The 21,408-nt window shown below is 38.5% G+C and overlaps 1 protein-coding gene across 1 annotated transcript in view; it reads left to right on the top strand.

The window, feature by feature from the left end:
- LOC128651748 (promotilin) overlaps positions 1–20,732 on the top strand; it is a 53,950-nt gene extending 33,218 nt beyond the window's left edge. Inside the window, exons 4-5 of the mRNA XM_053704732.1 lie at positions 51–159; positions 20,642–20,732. Coding sequence (XP_053560707.1) covers positions 51–155 — 105 coding nt within the window. The 3' untranslated portion in view covers positions 156–159; positions 20,642–20,732. The remainder of the gene's footprint in view (positions 1–50; positions 160–20,641) is intronic.
- The last annotated feature ends 676 nt before the right edge of the window (positions 20,733–21,408 follow it).

Raw genomic sequence — 21,408 nt, forward strand, 5'->3', positions numbered from 1 at the left:
TCTTCATTTATGTACAATAAATCAGGGTATTTGTTTCCATTCTTTCCCAGCAAAGGGCTCCACTTGAGATCGAGCTACGACTGGACTCACAGCAGCTAGAGATTTATCGTGATGTTGTTGATGAATTACTCAATGAAGAAGCTCAAAAGCCATAATACAGTAAGATTCTTTTTTTCAAAATAAATTAATAATTGTCACTAAGTTATTTGTTCTTGAAGTCAAAGAATCAACCAAAAATATTGGTTCTGTTTCTCGTTTCAATACAAAGAATTTAAAGTGACAGTCAACGCAATGTTTTTTATTGTTTAAAAAGATAGATAATCCCTTTATTACCCATTCCCCAGTCTTGCACAGAAAACATGGTTATATTAATATACCTTTTACCTCTGTGATTACCTTATATATAAGCCTCTTCTGAAAGCCTCCTGATCACATTACTTTATCTATTGACTTGCATTTAAGTCAATTAGTGCTGTGTTGTTAGAATTCACAGGCGTGAGCTCAATGTTATCTATATGGCTCACATGAACTAGCAGTCCCCTGTTGTTAAAGCTAATACAAAACATGTGATCAAGGGGCTGTCTTTAGTGACTTAGAAACAAACAGAAATTTAGAGGCTTACAGGTTATAAAGTATATTTATATAAACATGTTTTTTTGTGCAAAGCTGGGGAATGGGTAGTAAAGGCATTGGGGCCTATTTATGAAAGGCCTGTCGGACATGATCCGACATTGCGGATCATGTCCGACAGACCTCGCTGAAAACGCTCTTCGCATTCAGCATTGCACCAGCAGCTCTTGTGAACTGCTGGTGCAACGCCGCCCCCTACAGATTCGCAGCCAATCGGCCACTAGCAGGGGGTGTCAATCAACCCGATCGTATTCATACGGATCCATACGGAGCTTGATAGATAGGCCCCATTATCTATCTTTTTAAACAATAAAACAATTTGTATTGACGGTCCCTTTTAAGGGTTGATGATAGGGCCTGAAAAAGTCTGGGAGCCATGGATTCTAAAATTTATGTTCAGTCTCCTAATTTTTCAAATTCTGCTCGCTCTTTCAATAATTTATGACTGGCTACTTAGTGTACTAAGAGGCTCCTATGTTTAGAAAATACCTTTTTGACACTCAGGTTTATGAAGACTTCTAAATTTGTTTAGGGGGCAAAATGAAATCAAATATGATACCATAAAAAACTGAATTGTGTAAGGCATGTATATAGAATACAATATAATCTAGATCAGGGTTCTTCAATTCCATTCTTAATGGGACAGTCTACACCAGAATTTTTATTGTTTAAAAAGATAGATAATCCCTTTATTACCCATTCCCATAACCAACGCTGTTATATTAATATACTTTTTACCTCTGTGATTACCTTGTATCTAAGCCTCTGCAAACTGCCCCCTTATTTCAGTTCTTTTGACAGACATGCATTTTAGCCAATCAGAGCTGGTTCATCTGAACTCCATGTGGGTGAGCACAGTGTTATCTATATGACACACATGAACTAACACCCTCTAGTAGTGAGAAACTGTCAAAATCTCCTTTTAAGAGAAGAGGCGGCCTTCAAGGGCTTAGAAATTAGCATATGAACCTCCTAGGTTTAGCTTTCAACTAAGACTACCAAGAGAACAAAGCAAATTTAGTGATAAAAGTAAATTTGAAAATTATTTAAAATTACATTCTCTATCTGAATCATGAAAGTTTATTTTAGACTAGACTGTCCCTTTAAAAGAACATGAAACTCTGGCGGTATTGAGAAAACAATCCCCATAGAAAGACCAGTGACGTACAGGGTACGCCACTGGTGATTAAGGGGTTAAGTAGGCTTGAGGAGGGTTACGTGACTGTTATACTATATGGCAGCAGTGGTGAATACATTTTTGTAATAATGTTATACACTGTTCAACACAATATTGCAGCAGTGTTTTCTACAATGTATAACATTCTTACAAACATTGTTGTAAAACTACTGTCCTATAGTTTTCCAGAGACATTGCTCCTGAGCCTACCTAGGCATGCTCTTCTGCAAAGGATACCAAGAAAAAAACAAAGTAAATTTGATACCAGAAATTAGAAAGTATTTTGTTTTATTTTCAAAATTGTATACTCTCTCTGAATCAAGTTTAATTTTGAGTTTCATCTGCTTTTAAAGGACCCACTAACAGGCTAAATTTTCAGGACAACCTTGGTTGATAAAACGTTAGATAACCACATTTTTAAAGGAAGTGGTTTCATATCCTTAAATGGATCCTAAGAACCAGAATTGAAGAAACTAACTCTAGATAACATCTGGATAATGGGGTAGTTAAGATCACAATTTGTGTATTTCAGTCTGTATAAATGGTAAATACTACACAGATTGATTGGAACATATATATATATATATATATATATATATATATATCATTTGCTGTAATACTTTAAAGGACAATAAAATACAGTAGAATTGCATAACAAATACTTTATAAAAACAAACTTTATTCCTGATAAATTAATTTATTTCCCTGGTAGTGAGAGTCCACAAGACCTTACTCTTGGGAATTACATCACCTGGCCACCAGAGGGAGGCAAAGACGCCCTACACCAGAGCTCTTAAATATTTCTTGGTAGTGAGAGTCCACAACATCTTACTCTTGGGAATTACATCACCTGGCCACTAGAGGGAGGCAAAGACACCCTACACCAGAGCTCTTAAATATCTCTCCTACTTTCCCATCCTTCCCAGTAGTACATAGAGCTGAGGATAGAAAGAAAAATAAGAAAGATTTCTAGGGTAATGAGGTGCAAACTAAGATTGCCCCCACTAGAAAAAAATGGGCGGGTTCATGGACTCTCACTACTAAGAAAGAAATACATTTATCAGGTAAGAATACATTTTGTTATCTTTCAAATGGTAGTGGGAGTCCACAAGACCTTAATCTTGGGAACCAATAACCAAGCTGTGGAGTCCACAAAAAAATTTGGATGGGAAAAAAGGAAAGACAGGCATCTATTTACCAGAAACCACTGCCAGAAGAACCATCCTGCCAAATGCAGCATCTGCCAAGGCAAAAACTTCAAATGATAAAACTTTGTAAAGGTAAGCAAAGAAGACCAGGTTGCAGCTGTAATGCTCGTGGGATACTCCTCTATCAGACCGAACTTGGCCAGTAGTCTTGTTATCCCGGCGTCAAGCCAGAATGATAGGGAATATCCCAGAGCAGAGAGAGATAGTAAGATGAGGAAGGCGGCACTCACCACAGGCAGGACAGTCCTCAGCCGCAACAGCAGAGCAGTCCAAGGACAAACCACTAGAATAGTCAGGCAGGCAGGGTGTGGCAACAGCAAAGCAGTCCAAGGGCACTCCACTAGAATGGTCAGGCAAGCAGGATTTGGCAACAATAAAGCAGTCCAAGGGCACACCACTAGAATGGTCAGGCAGGCAAGATTTGGCAACAGTAAAGCAGTCCAAGGGCACACCACTAGAATGGTCAGGCAGGCAGGGTTCAGCAACAAAGAGGCAATTCAGAACAACAGGGGTTAATAAGCAGTGTAGTCAGACAGGCAGGGTTCAGCAGCAGTATATCAATCCAGTAATTAACGGGTATAGCTGGCAGAGTAGTCAGACAGGCAGGGATCATACACAAATAGGCAAATTAATACAACGATCTGTCACACCCAGAAGCACACAAAGTAACACCTATATTTGGGAAATAACAGATCGTTGTAGAGAAACTTACATAGGCACAGAATTCGCACCACAAAGGTCTGACTGGCATCAAGAGCGTGCGACGATGACGTCAGCGCCGCACGTATCTGGACCTGGCAACGAGCAGGGAAGGAGAAGCAAGGAGACGTCATGCCTCTAGCAACGGCTAGAGCGGCGCGGCGTGACAGCAGCTCTGCATATTTTTTCTACAGAAACCTCAATCTTGAAGACCCAGGAGGTAGAAACAGAACGAGTGGAGTGAGCAATAATTCTGGCAGGTTGTTGTTGACCCGCCTCCAAGTAAGCCTTGTGGATCAAACCCCTTAACCAAGCAGCCTAAGACACTGCAGTAGCTTTCTGGCCCTTACGTTTACCAGAAAATAGAATGAACAGACCGGAAGACTGACAAAAATCCTTCGTCCCTTGTACATAAAATTTCAAAGCCCTGACAACATCCAAATGATGCAATAGATGCTCTTTAGAAAAAGTAAGATTAGGAAATAATGACAGAACAATAATTTCTTTCTTGATTAATGTGTCCCGTTGAAACCACATTTGGTAAAAAAAACTGGACCTAGTTTGCAAAAGAGCCTTATCCTGATGGAACACCAAATAAGGCGGATCACAAGATAGAGCAGATAACTCCAAAACTCTTCTAAGAGAAGATATAGCCAGCAAAAACAACACCTTTCAAAATAAAATGTCCAAGGAATGCATGGGTTCAAATAAAGAATGTTGCAAAACTCTAAGACCCAAATTAAGGTTCCATGGAGGTGCAAAGGCTTGATCATAGGTCTAATTCTCTCTAAAGCTTTACAAAGGACTGAAAATCTCATAAAAGAGCTAATTTCTTTGTAACATAACAGTAAGAGCTAAAATCTGACCTTTAATACAACTGGCAGACAAACCTTTGTCCAAGCCCTCCTGAAGAAACTGCAGAATTTTCACAGAATGCCAGGAGCAACCTCGATCAGAGCATCAAGACAAATAAACTTTACAAACTTTGATAGATCCCTCTGGTAACAGGCTTATGAGCCTGAATCAGGGTTTCAATCACGGACTCACAGAAACCCTTCTGAGAAAAAAAAATCAGCCGTTCAAACACCAAGCAGTTAGGCTGAAAGGTTTTGATAAAAGAAAGGCCCTTGAGCTAGCAGATCCGGCCTCTATGGTAGCCACCACAGAGGAGCACTGGATACCCCACTGGCACTATGAGAATAGCAGAAACCTTGTTCTGTTTGAGACGCGCTGTTGAGAACAATCGGTGGAAACAGAAAAAACTAGATGATGGTTTCCATCTTGAAAGATGGAACTCTTAAAAACTTGTTCAGAGTCTTTAGATCTAAGATGGGTCTGAAGGTCCCCTCTTTTTTGGCACAATGAAAAGGTTTGACTAGAACCCTCTTTCCCGATCTACCAATGGAACTTGGACAATTACGCTCATGCCCTCCAAATCTTTTACACACTAAAGAAAATAAATTCTCATTTCTGACCTTCTGGAAATGTGAGAGAGAAAATAGCTCCCCCTTGGAGGCAGAGACCTGAATCCTATTATGTACCACTGAGAAAAAAGCTCCAAAGCCCCTGCTTCTCGAACATGGCTTATTCTGCGCCCAACCAGAGAAAAATCCAGATCGGGGGCTACATCTTCATGCGGTCTTGAAGTCAGACAAAGATTTCTTGGGCTGCTTGGATATGCTCCCGATTGGATTAAGTCTATAGACTTGGTTGATTCATTCTTCTGGGAAGATTAAGATCTTTGATTCTTACTCTGGCGAAAAGAATGAAAATGGCCACCTGTTTTACCCTTAGGCCTAGACTTCTTGTCCTAAGGCAAAAAGCACATTTGCCACCTGTCACTGTAGAGATAATTAAATCCAGGCCAAATAGTTTCTTACACAGGGTAAAGAAAGCAGTCTATACTTGGACACCATGTCAGCTAAACATGACTTAAAGGGACAGCCTACCATAGAATTGTTATTGTTTTAAAAGATAGATAATTCCTTTATTACCCATTCCCCAGTTTTGCATAACCAACACAGTTATATTAATATACTTTTTACCTCTGTGATTACCTTGTATCTAGGAACCTTCTTCCAGCCCCCTGATCACATTACTGTGACTGTTTATTATCTATTGTCTTAAATTTAGCATTGTTTTGTGCTAAATCTTAAATAACCCCCTGTGCTTGAACACAATGTTATCTATATGGCCGACGTGTACTTTCTGTCTCTTTGTGTTGAAAAGAGATTTAAAAAGCATGTGATAAGAGGCTGCCCTCAAAGGCTTAGAAATTAGCATATGAGCCTACCTATGTTTAGTTTAAACTAAGAATACTAAGAGAAAAAAGCAAATTTGATGATAAAAGTAAATTGGAAAGTTGATTAAAATTAAGTCCTATCTGAATAATGAAAGTTTAATTTATACTAGACTGTCCCTTTAAGCTGGAGAGCACATCTGGACAAGAATGCTAAGGCTGTATTTTTGGCATTAATGTGAAAAATCTCAACACTCACATCACAAATGAATGAATTTGCTGTCTTTAAAGAATGAATGTGGTCTTAAATCTCCTCTAAGGACAATTCCACTGACACCAGATCCAAAAAGGAGTCACACCAGAATTCTCTGGCTCCTGCAACCACAGCAATACCAACGGCAGGCTGAAATAATAGCCCCCCTTGTAAAAAAGCCCTCCTAAGGAAACCCTTAAGCTTCCAGTCCATTGGGTCCTTAAAGGAAGTACTGTCAAAGGTATAGTGATTTGCTTGCCCAAGGTAGATATAGCACCGTCTACCTTGGGAATAGTGCCGCATAGTTCCAATTTGGACTCAGCTGCAGGAAAAAGTTTCCTAAACGTTGGGAAAGGAGAGAACGGTACTCTTGGTTTATCCTTTTCCTTGACAATGATTTCAGAAACCAAGGATGGAACAGGTAAGGTTTCAAGAGTCCTGGGTCTTGGATCTGAAAATAAGATGTAATTTTTGTACAAGTTTGTCCTCAACCTGTCTAGTTTCTTGAACACCAAGAGTCTTTAGAACCTCCTTAAGTAAGGATCACAGATGATCCAACTTAAACTTAAAAGTAATATCCTCAGATTATTTTTCTGACTCGGCAGAAGATTCATCTGATAACAACTTAACCTCAGAACCAGAAGAAGATTTGTCTACATCAGAATCCTGAAAGGCCAGCAGGACTGTTACACGTGGAAGAAGATCCTGGAGAAATGTTATTAAACTTGCTCTTACTTGCAGGTGGTATTGCCACAATCACCTCAGTAACTGCAGACTGTAACTGGGATTTGACTTCTGGAGTAAACTCAGTCACTCCACCCTGTGTAATGTAAACAGGAGGATGTTAATTAGAAGGCGTGGAGCTGGGACCCTACCATTTTGCACGGTATTCATTGATTAACTGGGAAAATGTCTGAAGGATTTCCCTCAGATGAAATTTCAGTGATGACTGCAGGCTCAGATTGCTCCATAACTGGCAGAAAGAGAAAATACTGCTCCCTACAAAAACAAATGGGGGAAAATGTGGAGAAAGTAACTCACTGCTGAGTAGCCCCTTACATAACCTTATAAGAGGCAATAACATTTCCCCTAAGGCAGAAAACTAAAAATGTTTTGCTATACTATAGCTCCAAAAAATTCTGACTATATAAGTCATGCAAAATATATAACCTATATAACGTAAATCACCCCCCTTGTGCTCTGGTATAAGGTCTTACCCCCTCCTGAGGCCTCTAACACGAGCCCAGCAAGAACGGTATCAAGTGCTCTGCGGATCTGGCTATACCGAGAGAAACAAAGGGGCGGGACACATGCTAGCGCTTCTCCTGTGGTGGGAAATTTTATAGAGCAAGAAGCTCTATACACAAAGGTATTAAATAAAGCTACCAGCTGAAGCCAATAATATCCCACAGTTCTGAGAAGCAAAACTGAGAAGCCACAATACCCACAAGCTCCTCAGACAGTCTTCTAATTAAAGTTGTATTTCCTGTGCACAAACATATACCCTGTGCACAAACTGACACCTTTTGAAAAAAAACTGTCAAATTGGTTTAGCTTCCACAGATGCAACGTGGTGGCTAGAAAAACTTACTAAGACTCCATCTATACACCCAATGTGAGATAAAAAAAACCCTGGTACTTACCCACATTACATTACATCCCATATCCATGCTCTGCACCTAAAAGCAGCCTCAATGCAGTCCTAGGCAGATAGGATATGTCCTGTACTGTGACGACACTGTAGGAACTGCTAGAAAGTACATACATCTGGCCAGACAGGAGGAGGCTTAGGAATTACCCAGCGATACCCGTGGCCTGCTTGTGTGCAAAACTCTAACAAATAGAATTAGTCAGACTCAGGACTAGCAGTACTCTCTTTAATCCTCCCATCTAGGAACTGTTCATTGAGGGTTAACATTCGTTTCATTATTCAGATCACCTCTATCCTTACCCTGTCCTTGATAAGGCAAATTACTGGGAGGGAGGAGGAAGTAGGATATTTAAGAGCTCTGGTGTAGGGTGTCTTTGCCTCCTCCTCATGGCCAGATGATGTAATTCTCAAGAGTATGGTCTTGTGGACTTTCACTACCATTAGAAAGAAAAGACAATACTATAACACTTAGGGCCCGATAATGAAAAGTTCTCCACAGTTTGGAGAGAGATTATATTGCAGACTTCACAGTGGTTGAACTCACTGGAAACTCTAAGAAAAAGGGAGGAACCTCAAAGTCTCATAGAGATTACAGATGACTTCCAAAGAAAGTAATGAAGCTCTCTAAGGGCCTGATGATATAAAGCTCTCTGCTCAGGTGAGATGATACCAAATGATCCCCCAGCACTGCAAGATCCCTTGTGAATTTCATAACAGGTAGATTTCGCTATAACTCTCCAAGAGGCTTTCCCTGCATTTCTGTATTTAAAGTAGAGACAAGCCCAGTGCAATATAGCACTGTATGACATGACAGTTCTGCTGCATTTACAGCATTTATCTTACTCAGGAAGTTGTTTTTATATGCTGACCTGGTTTCAGCTTTTATTTCTATCTAATTGTGCAAAGAATCCAGCTCTGGTCGGCGAGAAATCCAGGACTCCTGGTACTTCCACCAGACCTCAGCTCAGGAACAGCCGACAGTGTACTAGCTGCTGAAAAGGTGCTAGCCTGCATTCAAGCACCGGGTCAAGTACGGTGCAACAGCATCTGGTGAGCATATTTCTACCTATATGTCCACACACCTTTCAATCTGTAATACACTATGAGGCACCCTCTTCTTTTTTCTTCTGGATCTAAATCTAATTGTAATAAAATATAAAAAAGAAAGTGCAAAGCTTAAATGTATGAATACCCAAAGGACCCATCTGAGGTGTAAAGTAATATAAAATACAAGGAACAAAATATAAGTGTACTAAAACTCTCACATCATGCAGTGCTATATTAAAAAGTCTTGCCCCTCCTTCACATAAAGAATTGAGAAAGATCTCAATGTACTGGAGGGTTCCACCTTTTTTCTTTGAGCATTCAGTCAGTTCAGCAACTGTGAAGTATGCACTACAATTTCTATACAAGCAGGAGAATCTTTGATCATCAGGCCCTAAGACAGATAATTTCATAGGGAGAGTGAAGTTTCAAAATCTCAGTTTGCAGCAAATACATTTCAAAGTTACTTAATTTTTCCCAGACCCCTGTATCATGTAACAGAAATCAGTCAGCAACAAAATGCACATATGTGTATATTGTGAACTCTTGCACATTCTCAGTATAAAAAGATTGTACATATTTTGATAATGGAAGCTAATGGGATTTTTTTTTTTAATTGCATGCTTTATCTGAAAAAGTTTAATGATGACTTTAGTGCCCATTTAGGGCCAGATTACAAGTGGAGCACAACATATCGCTTTTGCTAAATGTGCACTGGTATTACAAGTTAGGTGCAATGCGAACACGACCTTGCATTCGCATTACACAGAAGCATTGTGCTCATGAGAGCATAGGCTCCAATGGGATACTCGTTCTCATGCCTTCAGACATGGCATGAGAACTAGCGCAGTGAAGAGGGTACGTCTCATAGCGATGGGCTGCAAAGTGTAAACATATATGTACATATTAACACGTAAATATATATGTATGTAAGCATATAAATATATTTACAGGGAACACACAGTTCCCATAGACCGCATTGTGGTTTTTTTCTAACACCCCACACCCGCCACTTTTAACCCCTTAAAACTACCTACTGCACAGATGCTACTTTTTTTTTTTTGAAGGGCACACTACACTACACTACAATTTTTGGGGGCAATTAGGGGATATTTAGAAAATTAACTAGAGGTATGACCTCTGGCTAATTTTCGGAGTGCTAACTGCCTCCATGAGTTGCGGTAGCAATAACCAGCCACTTGTAATGGCTGGTTATTTATCACGCACACACAAACAGGTGAATTTTCCAGTTTTCGGGCGCATGATAAATTAGCACTCCACTTGTAATCTAGCCCTTAATAATTATATGTGCTATATTTATAAATTCCAGCATTAAGCTTTTTTTTTTTTTTTTTTTTTTTAACCAGCTTGTTTATTTTTTTAAACACTCGGAAATGATAGCACAATTGCTGAGGGTCTCCTAAGATCTGAGATCTCATTGTCATCTCCTGCTACAAATGAATCAGCTCAGGAATGACCACACAATTTCTCAGGTGTAATGCAATATGCAACAGAAATAGTCTGGCATTTGTCCATGTTTACAAAGCACATCCCACCCCTATCTATCCCTTTTGTGTTAGTAATTGCATATTGATTTCATAAACACCCTTCTGTTTTAGAAGCCATTGCTCAAAACTGCTGTATTGATTTAGAATAAAATTTCTGGAGTAAAACTGTCACCAAATGTTAAAAATATTTTAAGAGATATTCTAGTAAAATGGTACAGTGTTTCTATTGTTAGAACATGTTAGTAAATAAATACTCATGTATAACTTTGTGTTTAACTTCTGCAAATGGGTTGCAAAAATGGTTAAAGTTCTGCTTCAGTGCATTGCTTTTCCTGAGCAGGATTCCGCAGGTGAGCCAATCAGGAACAGCATAATCAAGTAGCCATCAATTACTACCTATGTGCTTATCAGGAAAGGCTGATCACAATCTATAATTTTATAATTAACAGCTGCAGATGAGCCCTTTTCCATCTCAATGAGATCACAATCTGCCATTTTCATTGGATTTATTTTTAAATTATTGGTTTGTTGAAAAATTGCCCTTTACTTAAAGGGACATTAAACCCAATATTTTTCATTCATTATTCAGATAGAGGATACAATTTTAAGCAACATTCCAGTTTACTTATTTTATCTAATTTTATTCATTCTTTAGATATCCTTTGTAAAAGAAATATCAATGCACATGGGTGAGCTAATCACACGAGGCATCTATGTGCAGCCACCAATCAGCATCTACTGAGCCTATCTAGATATGATTTTCAGCAAAGAATATCCAGATAAAACAAATTAGATAAAAGAAGTAAATTAGAAAGTTGCTTAAAATTGCATGCTCTTTCTAAATCATGAAAGAACAATGTTGGGTTTTATGTCCCTTTAACATGTGCCAGCCTTGTCTGGCTAATCACAATTCAAATTCTCAATACTTTCTAATAGTTAATGGGGTAAATTTTTAAATCTCAAATTCCACAACTAAATGATCTTGATTTAACTCAGGACAACATTTTTTAAATTCCTGAGCACCCCCAAAAATATTCAGAATGGAATACTTTGAACATGGCCAAAGCACACTGAAATTACACATTGTAATATAGGTTAACATTTGGAAGCAACAGATACAAACGCTATCTGCTTAATCAATTAACCCCTTAATGACCACAGCACTTTTCCATTTTCTGTCTGTTTGGGACCAGGGCTATTTTTACATTTTTGCGTTGTTTGTGTTTAGCTGTAATTTTCCTCTTGCTCATTTACTGTACCCACACATATTATATACCATTTTTCTCGCCATTAAATGGACTTTCTAAAGATACCATTATTTTCATCATATCTTATAATTTACTATAAAAAAAAATATAAAATATGAGGAAAAATGGAAAAAAACACACTTTTTCTAACTTTGACCCCAAAAATCTGTTACATATCTACAACCACCAAAAAACACCCATGCTAAATAGTTTCTAAATTTTGTCCTGAGTTTAGTAATACCCAATGTTTACATCTTCTTTGCTTTTTTTGCAAGTTATAGGGCCATAAATACAAGTAGCACTTTGCTATTTCCAAACCATTTTTTTTTCAAAATTAGCGCTAGTTACATTAGAACACTAATATCTTTCAGGAATCTCTGAATATCCCTTGACAAGTATATATTTTTTTTTAGTAGACATCCCAAAGTATTGATCTAGGCCAATTTTGGTATATTTCATTCCACCATTCCCCCGCCAAATGCGATCAAATACAAAAAATTGTTCACTTTTTCACAAATTTTTTCACAAACTTTCGGTGTCTCACTGAAATTATTTACAAACAGCTTGTGCAATTATGGCATAAATGGTTGTAAATTCTTCTCTGGGATCCCCTTTGTTCAGAAATAGCAGACATATATAGCTTTGGCGTTGCTTTTTGGTAATTAGAAGGTCGCTAAATGCCACTGCGCACCACACGTGTATTATGCCCAGCAGTTAAGGGGTTAATTAGGGAGCTTTTAGGGAGCTTGCAGGGTTAATTTTAGCTTTAGTATAGTGTAGTACACAACCCAAAGTATTGATCTAGGCCCATTTTGGTATATTTCATGCCACCATTTTACCGCCAAATGCGATCAAATTAAAAAAAAAAAGTTAAATTTTTCACAATTTTAGGTTTCTCACTGAAAACATTTACAAACAGTTTGTGCAATTATGGTACAAATGGTTGTAAATGCTTCTCTGGGATCCCCTTTGTTCAGAAATAGCAGACATATATGACTTTGGCGTTGCTTTCTGGTAATTAGAAGACTGCTAAATGCTGCTGCGCCTCACACGTGTATTATGGCTAGCAGTGAAGGGGTTAATTAGGGAGTTTGTAGGGAGCTTGCAGGGTTAATTTTAGCTTTAGTGTAGAGATCAGCCTCCCACCTGACACATCCTACCCCCTGATCCCTCCCAAACAGCTCCCTTCCCTCCCCCACCCCACAATTGTCCCCGCCATCTTAAGTACTGGCAGAAAGTCTGCCAGTACTAAAATAAAAGTACTAAAATATTTTTTTAGCATATTTACATATGCTACTGTGTAGGATCCCCCCCTTAGCCCCCAACCTCCCTGATCCCCCCCAAAACCGCTCTATAACCCTCCCCTCTGCCTTATTGGGGGCCATCTTGGGTACTGGCAGCTGTCTGCCAGTACCCAGTTTGCAAAAAAATATGTTTTATTTTATTTTTTACCCAGTTTTTCTGTAGTGTAGCTTCCCCCTCCCCACAGCCCAACACCCACCACCTAACTGATGTTTTTTTTTTATTTTATTTATTTCTTTTTTCCTCATTTTCCTACAAACTTTTTCTGTAGTGTAGCGGTTCCCACCCGCTCCCTCCCCGTGCACGCGCCCGCCCCCGCCCTCCCGTGCGCACGTCAGTGCGCGCCCCCTGGCCTCCCCGCCCACGATCCCGCCCCCCTCCACATCACGAAGGTCCATCGATGGCCGCCACCCGCCTCCCACCCACCACCGCAATAAGCCACCGATCTCCGGTGCAGAGAGGGCCACAGAGTGGCTCTCTCTGCACCGGATGGCTTAAAACGGTTAAGATGCCTCCATATCGAGGCATCACTGCAATAACCGGAAAGCAGCTGGAAGTGAGCAGGATCACTTCCAGCTGCTTTCCACACCGAGGACGTGCAGGGTACGTTCTCAGACGTTAACTGCCTTTTTTTTGAGGACGTACCCTGCACGTCCTCGGTCGTTAAGGGGTTAAAGCTATCAAATTTAATAACCAAACCACCAATACATATGCACTAGACATGCACACAGATCTCTATGGTTTTGGAGAACAGGTTAATTGCTGATATATGCTATATATTTTGGGACTTCACACTCTGATAATATTTCTCTACCTTCATATGTGCCTCTACTGACAGTCTTTATTGTCGGCTTACAGATGTGTTCAGCTAGCTCACAGTAGTGCATTTCTGCTCCTTCAGTAATGGATACCATGGCAATGAAGCAAATTTGATAATTAAAGTAAATTGGAAAGTTGTTTAAAATTATATCCTCTATCTGAACCATGAAAGAAAACATTATGTTTTTATGTCCCTTTAACATGTCACCTATTACCATCACTATACACTGTTAAAAGGGATCAATCAACAGGCACTTCAACCTATGATGTAATTGCTAATCCTGCCATTTTGTTTGTCAGAAGATTAAAGGCTTGAATTAGAAGAGAGTAGGCACACTGCAATGGTTTGTGATAAAACAAGAGTAATCCAATGATAATGATTATCTTCACCAGGACCTATTAATATACATAAGCACTGTCCTTGCTCCCCCCCTACCTCAACATAGAACTAAGAAGAAATGCCTTGAAGGCTGATACGAGTAGATGCGAAGAGGACACCAAGGCTCTTTGAATTACTCTGCCCGACTTTATCTGTATCCTCCGCCGTCCGAGATACACTCGGCAGCTGATTCAGCTTGTCCCCGGCATACGCACTCCCCGTGCGTCTCCGAAATCCGGAAGTGAGGCTCCACTAACGTCCACGATGACGTATGTGCGGGGGGGGGGGGAGACCAGAAAAGGAGCAAGGTACCTGGGCTGACTGGAAAAGACCCGACCAAGCGGGCACAGCGGTTCCGGAACTGGTAGCAGCACAAGGAAACAAGAAGGTGTGGAGCCGCTGTAGAATAAAACCAATCTTTTATTTGGAGATCTTTAAAATTTGGGAGGCATCCCAAAGCATAGGTAGGCAACGCACAGCTGCTAACATGTTTCGGCCATGGTGGCCGTAGTCATAGTATGCTTTGCTTTGCACAACAGTGGTTTAAACAGGTAACGCAGTACCTGATAGGTGAGACAATTAAGAGAAAAAACGCCTACTGAGCTACATGCACACAAACATTAACCCATAAATGTCACAATGCAGTATTAAACAGGAAATATCTATATACACCAAAAAAGGTAGCATAGAAAGATAAATAAATTATGCATAAGTACATAGTTAAAGTGCATAACGTTAGCAAATAAGTGTAAAAAATGCAAAAAATGTAAAAAATCTATGCGACAAGACAAAATACAGGAGTCAGTGTATTTGGAGCATATCTAGATCCAAGTGTACACGGGAACTCTCAAAAATAAAGAGTGTAACTACCACATAAATAGAGATATGTTAAATACATGAATGCAGTTGGAAATGAAGATAGAGATATTCGCCAATACACTTAAATCTAAACCAATACTGGATTGTAATGGATGATAATCCAGGACAAGATAGTAGATAACAGGTGGGGGTAGTTAAATACATGAATGGGACCACATGAAAATCTAGTGGGAATACCCATCCATATACCCAGCACACAAGTAATACGCGGAAAAAACATGAAAAAAGCATATGCAATATCTATAAAACATTACTAACATCGAGATATACAATTATATACATATTATACATATTATAATAGAACATATGTTAGTATATGATAAGTTTGATCTGGAGAGGTATATAGATGAAAAAGTACTATTGCTAATGTTATAGCACCCCAGTTGGATGGAAAAATGTGCAGAGGGGGTACCCAGAACCTAAAGACCTCTCGGTGCAACAATTATTCCCAGAAAGGTAATCAAATCGTATCTGGAGTTTAAGCCATGAGGTGTCCTGGTTTTGAGATGGAATATCCAGAACACCTCACGCTTAGCCAGAATGCTCTCAAGATCACCACCCCTTTTTGGTGTTACTACTTTCTCAATGGCGATCAATCTAAAGGTGTCCAACTTGCCATTGTGAACAGTAGCAAAATGTTGCACCAACAGGGAGGTAGACTTAGCTCTCTCTAAGGAGGAAATATGTTCTCTAATACGAGTATTAATGTCTCTGTATGTGAGTCCTGTGTATTGAATATTGCATTGGATGCATGTTATCAAGTAAATTACACCTGTATGGGTACAATTCATGCATGTCTTTATGTCATAGTTTTTGCCTGTGACTGCTGAGTGAAAAGAGTTTGAAACTTGTACATAGTCACAGGGTCTACATCTACAGTGTCCACACTTAAACATACCCCTATGGCGTAACCATGAACTCTCTGAAGAATATTTCGGTTTTAATTGAGTGGGTGAAAGTATACTGCCTAAAGTGCGGCTCTTTTTGTAGGTGCATCTAATGCCCTTTTTGACAGTATCTTTGAGCAGATCATCCACCCGCAAGCAGGGGAAAATGTTTTTTACAATACTGCATATGCTGGGGTATTGGTCACTATAGGTGGTCACAAAATGTACTCCTTGGAAATCACAGGAGTTAGCTTGAGTGTTTTATTAAAGGGCCATAATACCCAAATGTTTAAACACTTGAAAGTGATGCCGCACAGCTGTAAAAAGCTGACTAGAAAATATCACCTGAACATCTCTATGTAAAAAAGAAAGATATTTTACCTCAAAAGTTCCTCAGTAGCCACATCCCATTGTAAAGGACTTCTGAGCAGCATATCAGTATGTCTGTCCCGGGACAGCCGAAGGGATGAGCCTTGTGTACTCTCATGTTATTTCCCTATTCAGTGTAAGGAAGTTTACACTGAAATCTCATGAGAGCCAAGTCAAATCTCATGAGATCACAGTAAAAGAGTTCATGACCTCAGCACTGCTGATGCTGATTGGCTGCTGCTCATTACTTCATTTTTAATTTTTTTTACCTTCAGCTGGGAGCAGCTGAGTATAACTTTTTACACCGAACTTACTCTGCTGAGCTGAGGAGATTGTGAGGAAAAATATCTTACTTTTTTATATAGAGATGCTCAGGTGATATTTTCCTGTCAGCTTTTTACAGTTATACTGCATCAGTTTCAAGTGATTTAGCATCTGAGTATTATGTCCCTTTAATGACAAAAATAATGATTTTGTGTTGTTTTCAAGACGTATAGATTTCAAGCTGGAAAGATATAGACAATACCAGCTGACTTTCGGAAAAGTTATCTGCCAAAAACAACGACATAATTATAAATGAGCATTAATTTATGATGGCATTTTATTATCTTTATACAATGTCCCTTTAAATGTTGTATCCTTACTAATGTGCCCCTTTATGGCCCTGATATTCAAAGGATTCTCCAGCTTGGAGAGTAATTCCAGTTCAGGCTTCAAAGGGGCTGAACTCACTGAATATTCAAAAGAAAAAGTGCAGAACTCTCCAGCACTGCGAGATCTCTCTCATTTCTATATATGAAGGTGAAACAAGCCCAGTGCAATATAGCACTGCGTGATTTGAGAGTTTTGTTACACTTCTGCGTTACTTTAACATATTAGGATCATACTTTGTATATTTCTGTTACAATATATACAGATTACATTGCACCTTGAATTTGCTGCATTGCAAACTAAAATGGACACTTTCTGAAAGTAGGATTCAGAGGGCAGTTCCCTGAGCTGATCAGGGGAGTTCCCAGGGTATGTCTGAAGCTCTCTTCAGGTGAAGTTTGCTCAAAATTCACAATACACTTATTTTAACTAACAGAAAAGTAATATATACTAAAATATAGACAAAAGCAAGCTAAAATATTTCAGTTTTATTTGGAATTGATGCAAACGGAGCCTTTATATCAGCCTCAGGGTTTCTCCAGTTACCTTCTCTCTCCCATGTGAACTTTTGTATCCCAGAGAGCTTCATTACTTTCTATGGAAGGCATATCTCTGGGATTTCCGGGTTCCTCCCCTTTTCTTAGAAAATTCACTGAGTTTTGCCTCTGTGAAATCTGCTCTATAATCAGAATTTGTAAAATCACTAAATACACTACTGTACACAAATTAAAATACAAAATAGAAAGTGCAAAGTTTAAATATAATAAAATTTAATCTTAAGTGTAAAGTGATATAACATAGAAAGCACAAAGTGTAAATGCAGCAGAACTCTCATTTCATGCAGTGCTATATTGCACTGGGCTTGTCTCTCCTTCACATACAGTAATACAGTCAGGGGTCAAGTCCTACAAAAAAAAGTGTGGGAACTCACCAAGACTTCCACCCCACCATCACAATTAATAGTTTTATATTTTTATATATATATATATATATATATATATATATATATATATATATATACGAGATGTTTGTGTAAAAAAAAAGGATTTTCTTTGATGTGAACTAAACCTAGGTTTAGGTCACACTGGAGGCGCTAAAGCAAACACTTATAGATGAAAAGCTGCTGGAGTGGGCCTATAGGTGTGTTCACACTACCCTTACGTGTAATCACACTGAATTAATTAAAGAAAAAACAAGGAGTGGCTCGCTGCACAGCGCTAATCAGATGTTCCAAAAATTAAGAGTAAAAGACCTAAGATGTGATAGTACCGTGATATAACCTTTTACAATTACACACAGTAATTAATCTGACCGTTCTAAACTAGTAAGCGGTCACTACTGTAATAGAGCAATCCATTGTGGGTTTGTACATAAAACGGAAAAATCAAGTTACTGGGGTTAATATATTATGTAGTACCTTTTCAATATTAAATGCTCATACTGGTGCAAACAAAAGAAGGTACTGCTTATATTGGTTAAAGGGCTTGTGTGATTCTATAAAGAATTATGTCACAGTTCTCTCTGCGCCTGTTTTTCAAAAAACAACTATGACTGTTGCTTAGCCACATATTATGTTCCGACCAAGCAATCACTGACTAACATCTAATAATTGACACCGGAACCTTAAGAGGAAGGTCACCATCTCTCCCGGTGAAGGGAGATAAGTCTGGGGAGGCGAACAGGTCACGAACATCCCACGGAGCCTCGCAAACCCATAGAAGGCCACAACCTTTTGGGATTTCACACGGGAATTGAGGCAAACCATCTGGGGAACGGTGGAGCAGACTACCGTCGACTATACCTGTATCTTACCTCATGTGATTGAGGTCTACGAAAGTAAGTAGGCTGTGAGCCCCTACAAGGATTGTCGTTCACTGTCTAGAAGTATTACAAGTCTGGACTAAATATCTGTACTGCAGATCCTGTATAAGACTGTATTATTGTATTATAGTAGTCTTTGAACTCAGTGCTAAGAAGACCTTTAGCCACATTGCTACATTTTTTTCGTATACCTTTGGTTTCATTTCTGTTTTATGTTGTTACTTACTTTACATTGTGTCCATCTATAGCAGTTCTTTAACTCAATTGATACTGCCAGTACTGTTCACATTAATCGATGTAAGCACATTTTACAAACATACATTTTTATAAACAACATAATTCTTTATAGAATCACACAAGCCCTTTAACCAATATAAGCAGTACCTTCTTTTGTTTGCACCAGTATGAGCATTTAATATTGAAAAGGTACTACATAATATATTAACCCCAGTAACTTGATTTTTCCGTTTTATGTACAAACCCACAATGGATTGCTCTATTACAGTAGTGACCGCTTACTAGTTTAGAACGGTCAGATTAATTACTGTGTGTAATTGTAAAAGGTTATATCACGGTACTATCACATCTTAGGTCTTTTACTCTTAATTTTTGGAACATCTGATTAGCGCTGTGCAGCGAGCCACTCCTTGTTTTTTCTATATATATATATATATATATATATATATATATATATATATATATATATATATATATACACACACACACTGTATTTGTATGCATATAATCTATACACTTCCGTTAATAAAAGCAAATTAAATTCAATAAAGGGTTAAATGGTTGCCTTTGGGTCTGAGAATCCTTCTCTGTCACAGAGTCTCACCCACTTAAGGTGCAATAGTCCTATTTCGGCTGAGGGGAGCTAAATAACCCCAGAGCAAACCATACAGAAGTGTAAGCACCATGTGTTACACACAGTGCGGGGTGATCATACAGCAGGACCGCTGACAGGCTTGCATTTAGTGTATTGTAGGAAGTGCTACTGCCCATTACTAGAGGATCTCACTATCCCTCTAATTACATTGTGCTCCAGCTCCTCCCACCAGCAGCAGCAGTGTTAACTGAAGTGTTTCTGTTCTCTGTTCATAGGGAACTTAGTTCCTCCTGTAAAAATAGTGCAGGAACTCCATTCCCATGAGTTCCCGCTCCCCCCTTGGAGAAGTAAAGCAAAATCTGCCTTTTAAAAATTTCACTAGGGATCTCGCAGTGCTGGAGGATCATTTTAGATAATCTCACCTTAGCAGAGAGGTTTTGAATATCAGGGCCTATGTAAGAAATAAAACCCTGAATCATGCTACTAGTAACATTTTTCGTGCACTGTTCTTCAAACCCATTTTTCAATATTTCTTTGTTTTTTAATCACAATCTTGTGTAACTACTACACCATTTGTTATAAAATATGTTGGAACTTTAAAGAGCCACTAATGTTGAAATTAAAGTTTTATAATTTAAATAAAGCATGCAATTAAAAAAACAACAAAAAAAACTTTCCAATATTCTTCCATTATCAAAATGGGCACAATCTTTTCATATGTACATGTGGGAAAATGCACAGTATATATCTATATGCATTTTGTGACTGGCTGATGGCTGTCAAATGATGCATGGTGAGGGGAAATCGGAATAACTTTTACATTTGAAAGAAAATATTCTACTGCTCATTTCAAATTCAAAGTAAGTGCTATTGTATTGACTTTTTACTGTGTATTCGGTGATAATTCAATTAAACTGTATTTAGTGGTCCTTTAAATAAATGATAATCTGAATAACAAAAGATGGAATTTAACACCTATAAAACAGCATGTCTGTATCTTATTTGTTTTTTTCTAAACTCATTGTGTTTATTTTTTACACTGTTAGGTCATCGGCCCACTTTGGCAATGAAGATGGCATCATTCAACATTTAATCCTGAAATCTATGAATCCTAATAAAAAAGATTTAGTAAACATATGTGTGATCTTTTCATTGGGCCTTATAAATGCCCCTTTAAAAAGTTTAATCAGTGGACAATGGGGGTAAGACATGAGAAAAAGAGGAATAGGGAATTGTTAAAAAATAAAGAGACTTTACTTACTTTACTTTACTTAAAGGGACATAATACTCATATGCTAAATCACTTGAAAGTGATGCAGTATAACTATAAACAGCTTATAGGAATATATCACCTGAGAATCTCTTTGTAAAAAAGGAAGATATTTTACCTCAACTTCCTCAGCTCACCAGAGTATTTTGTAAAAAAAAGTTATCTTTCAGCAGATCGGCATCAGCAGTGCTGAGATCATGAACTCTTTTACTGTGATCTCATGAAAATTCACTTAACTCTCATGAGATTTTATAGTAGACTTCCTTAATTAAACTGAATAGGGAAATAAGATGAGTGTGCATGAAGCCCGCTCCCTTGTCTGTCCCGGGACAGATATACTGATTTTCTGCTTAAAGTCCTTTGCAATGGGGTGTGACTACTTTTGAGGTAAAATAGCTTCCTTTTTTTACATAGAGATGTTCAGGTGATATTTTCTAGTCAGCTTTTTACAGCCATGCTGCATCACTTTAAAGTGTTTAAACATTTGGGTATAATGGCCCTTTAAAGGAGCAATTTCCCACACATAATACTCTTCAGCAGCTT

This window comes from Bombina bombina, chromosome 3 (genome assembly GCF_027579735.1).
Source record: "Bombina bombina isolate aBomBom1 chromosome 3, aBomBom1.pri, whole genome shotgun sequence".
Lineage (NCBI taxonomy): Eukaryota > Metazoa > Chordata > Amphibia > Anura > Bombinatoridae > Bombina > Bombina bombina.